Here is a 2,121-nt window from a genome sequence, read left to right as displayed (position 1 = left end):
TTTTTTTTTTTTTAGAGGTTTTTGCTATAGGGTGCATGTGCTTGCCAAACAGACAGAGACAGAGAGACAGAAAGCAAGAAATCACCCCCCAGGGGGGATGGCCACGCTGCAATCCCTTCTCCATTCTCCTCTCGGGATCTTGGGCAAGCATGCACACGTGCCCGGCGTGAGTTTTAAGCCACCGGGTCCGGGACACAAACCACGGTCAACTATATGGGAGTCCAGTGACAGCCATTACGCTAACTGCTGGTCCCAGTTTCCCTCGGTTTGATTGCTGCTGCTTCTAGACTCCCAGTCTACCTTCTCACCCAATTTTTATGATGAAATGTCTAGGCAATCTTAGTTTGGCTTTCTTCTGATTTGGAGGTAACCCAAAGGCTTACTATATTATGTTCCATATACACCACATAATAGAGAAGCGACTGTAGCATGACACACCCATTTCTCCATCCTGTTGGGATCTGGGGCACTCATAAGCACACTCCTGGAGTGTTTTTCTAGCCTCTGGGAATTGGATTTGAACTGTGGAGGACTATGCAGGATCTGCCCCCCTTAACCATTAGGCTATGGGGCCTGCCCAGTAATAGTTACTCTTTGAGAATGATATTACCTGATATCAGAGGTCAGCCATACGGGATCCAGCTTCCTTAACCACTAAGCTATAGAGGTGGCCCACTTCTATTTCTTACTGAAAATGAATCAGCATATAGTTTACACATCAATCTCTGTTGAGCATGCAGAGTACGAGTCTGTTCACCTATATTTGGTCACTTCTCATTAATTTCCGGACCTGAAGAGCTACCTGTCCTGGGGGACATTTCAGTTACCTTGCCTCCCCAGATACTATTTCTAGTTAGTCTTTCTAACTGAAATAGCTGGTAATGACCACGCTGTAGGTTGGTCTTTTACTTTATAAAAACAAAACAAAACAAAATTGGTCAAAAATTTGCATACTAACAACATGTAAGACATAGAACACATCAAGTCATCAGATGTGCACACTTGAGTGCCTACCTAAAGGTGCTGTCTGGTGTGAGCCACACACCATACAGTAGTTCCTACTCATTTTTCCTTCTTCACATAATGAATCAATAAAGTCTTCATCATAAAGGAATGCATCCACATGAACTGTGGGTTCTGGCTGCTGCTGTATCTGGTGGAGAGAGAAAAACATCAAAAGAAACAAAGTACAAAGAAGTTTCTTTTTATTGCTAAATAAGGCAAAACATCAGGTTCCTAAGTCAAATTCTATAGAGCAAAAACAAGGCACAAAAGCACATGTTTCATTTATTCAAGTCTGTAACTGTTCTTGTTTCATTTTATTTTTGAGACACAAGCAACTTTTTGTTTGACTTAGAATGATGCAAAACACAGCTGAGAAAGATAAAATTTGAGTTGAAAGAAATTTTGAGATATTCTTCTCCATCCTAAATAGTACATTTTACAGACAAAGAAAATCGATACCTAGAGAGATTTCGCCAAAGAAATTATACTAGTTAGTAAGGGGCAATGGGTTTTTAAACTATTACCAGGTTTTCTGAGTCCTGTATGTCAGTGACTTACCATCAAAATATTTAGCAAGTAATCTTTTCCTAAAAGTTAAAGTTCTCAAAATATAAAACTGTTATGAGGGGCAGATCCATGACTCTGTAGTTAAACCAAATCAAATCTCTCATGGCTGTTTGCAGTTCAAATCCTGGGCTAGTCACTTGAAAAATACCCCGGGTACTTACGTGCCCCAAATCCTAATGGGATGAAGAAAGGAAGGAAAAGGGACTGTGTGTGACCATACCCGATTGGATAGGCATTTTCTCTCTCTTGCACATGTGCCCTCTGGGGGTGGGAGAGAGAAAAGGGGGCCAGCAGGTGGCATAATAGTTAAAGTGCTGGAATCCCACATGGTCAACCATGGTTCAAGTTCCAGACCCAGCAGCCTGAAACTCATGCAGGGCACATCTGTGTGCATGCCCAAAATCCTGAAAGGAGAATTGGAGGAGAAGGGATTGTGGCATGGCAATTGCCGGGGGTTGGGGGGACTTCTCACTTTTTGTCTCTCTGTCTTTCTGGTGAGCACAAGGGCTCTATAGTAAAATTCTCTCTCTCAAAAAAAAAAAAAAAAGG

At 42.0% G+C, this 2,121-nt stretch overlaps 1 protein-coding gene across 1 annotated transcript in view; it reads right to left on the bottom strand.

Annotated features, from left to right (window-relative positions):
* The window catches only part of LOC102498492 (uncharacterized), a 50,481-nt gene that overhangs the window by 33,174 nt on the left and 15,186 nt on the right, over positions 1-2,121 (bottom strand). Inside the window, exon 3 of the mRNA XM_006152380.2 lies at positions 1,015-1,153. Coding sequence (XP_006152442.1) covers positions 1,015-1,153 — 139 coding nt within the window. The remainder of the gene's footprint in view (positions 1-1,014; positions 1,154-2,121) is intronic.

The sequence above is a fragment of the Tupaia chinensis genome, unplaced genomic scaffold (assembly GCF_000334495.1).
Source record: "Tupaia chinensis unplaced genomic scaffold, TupChi_1.0 Scaffold000350_1, whole genome shotgun sequence".
Taxonomy (NCBI): Eukaryota; Metazoa; Chordata; class Mammalia; order Scandentia; family Tupaiidae; genus Tupaia; species Tupaia belangeri.
Note: the sequence above shows the minus strand (reverse complement) of the source record. Positions and strands in the feature narration are given on the sequence as shown.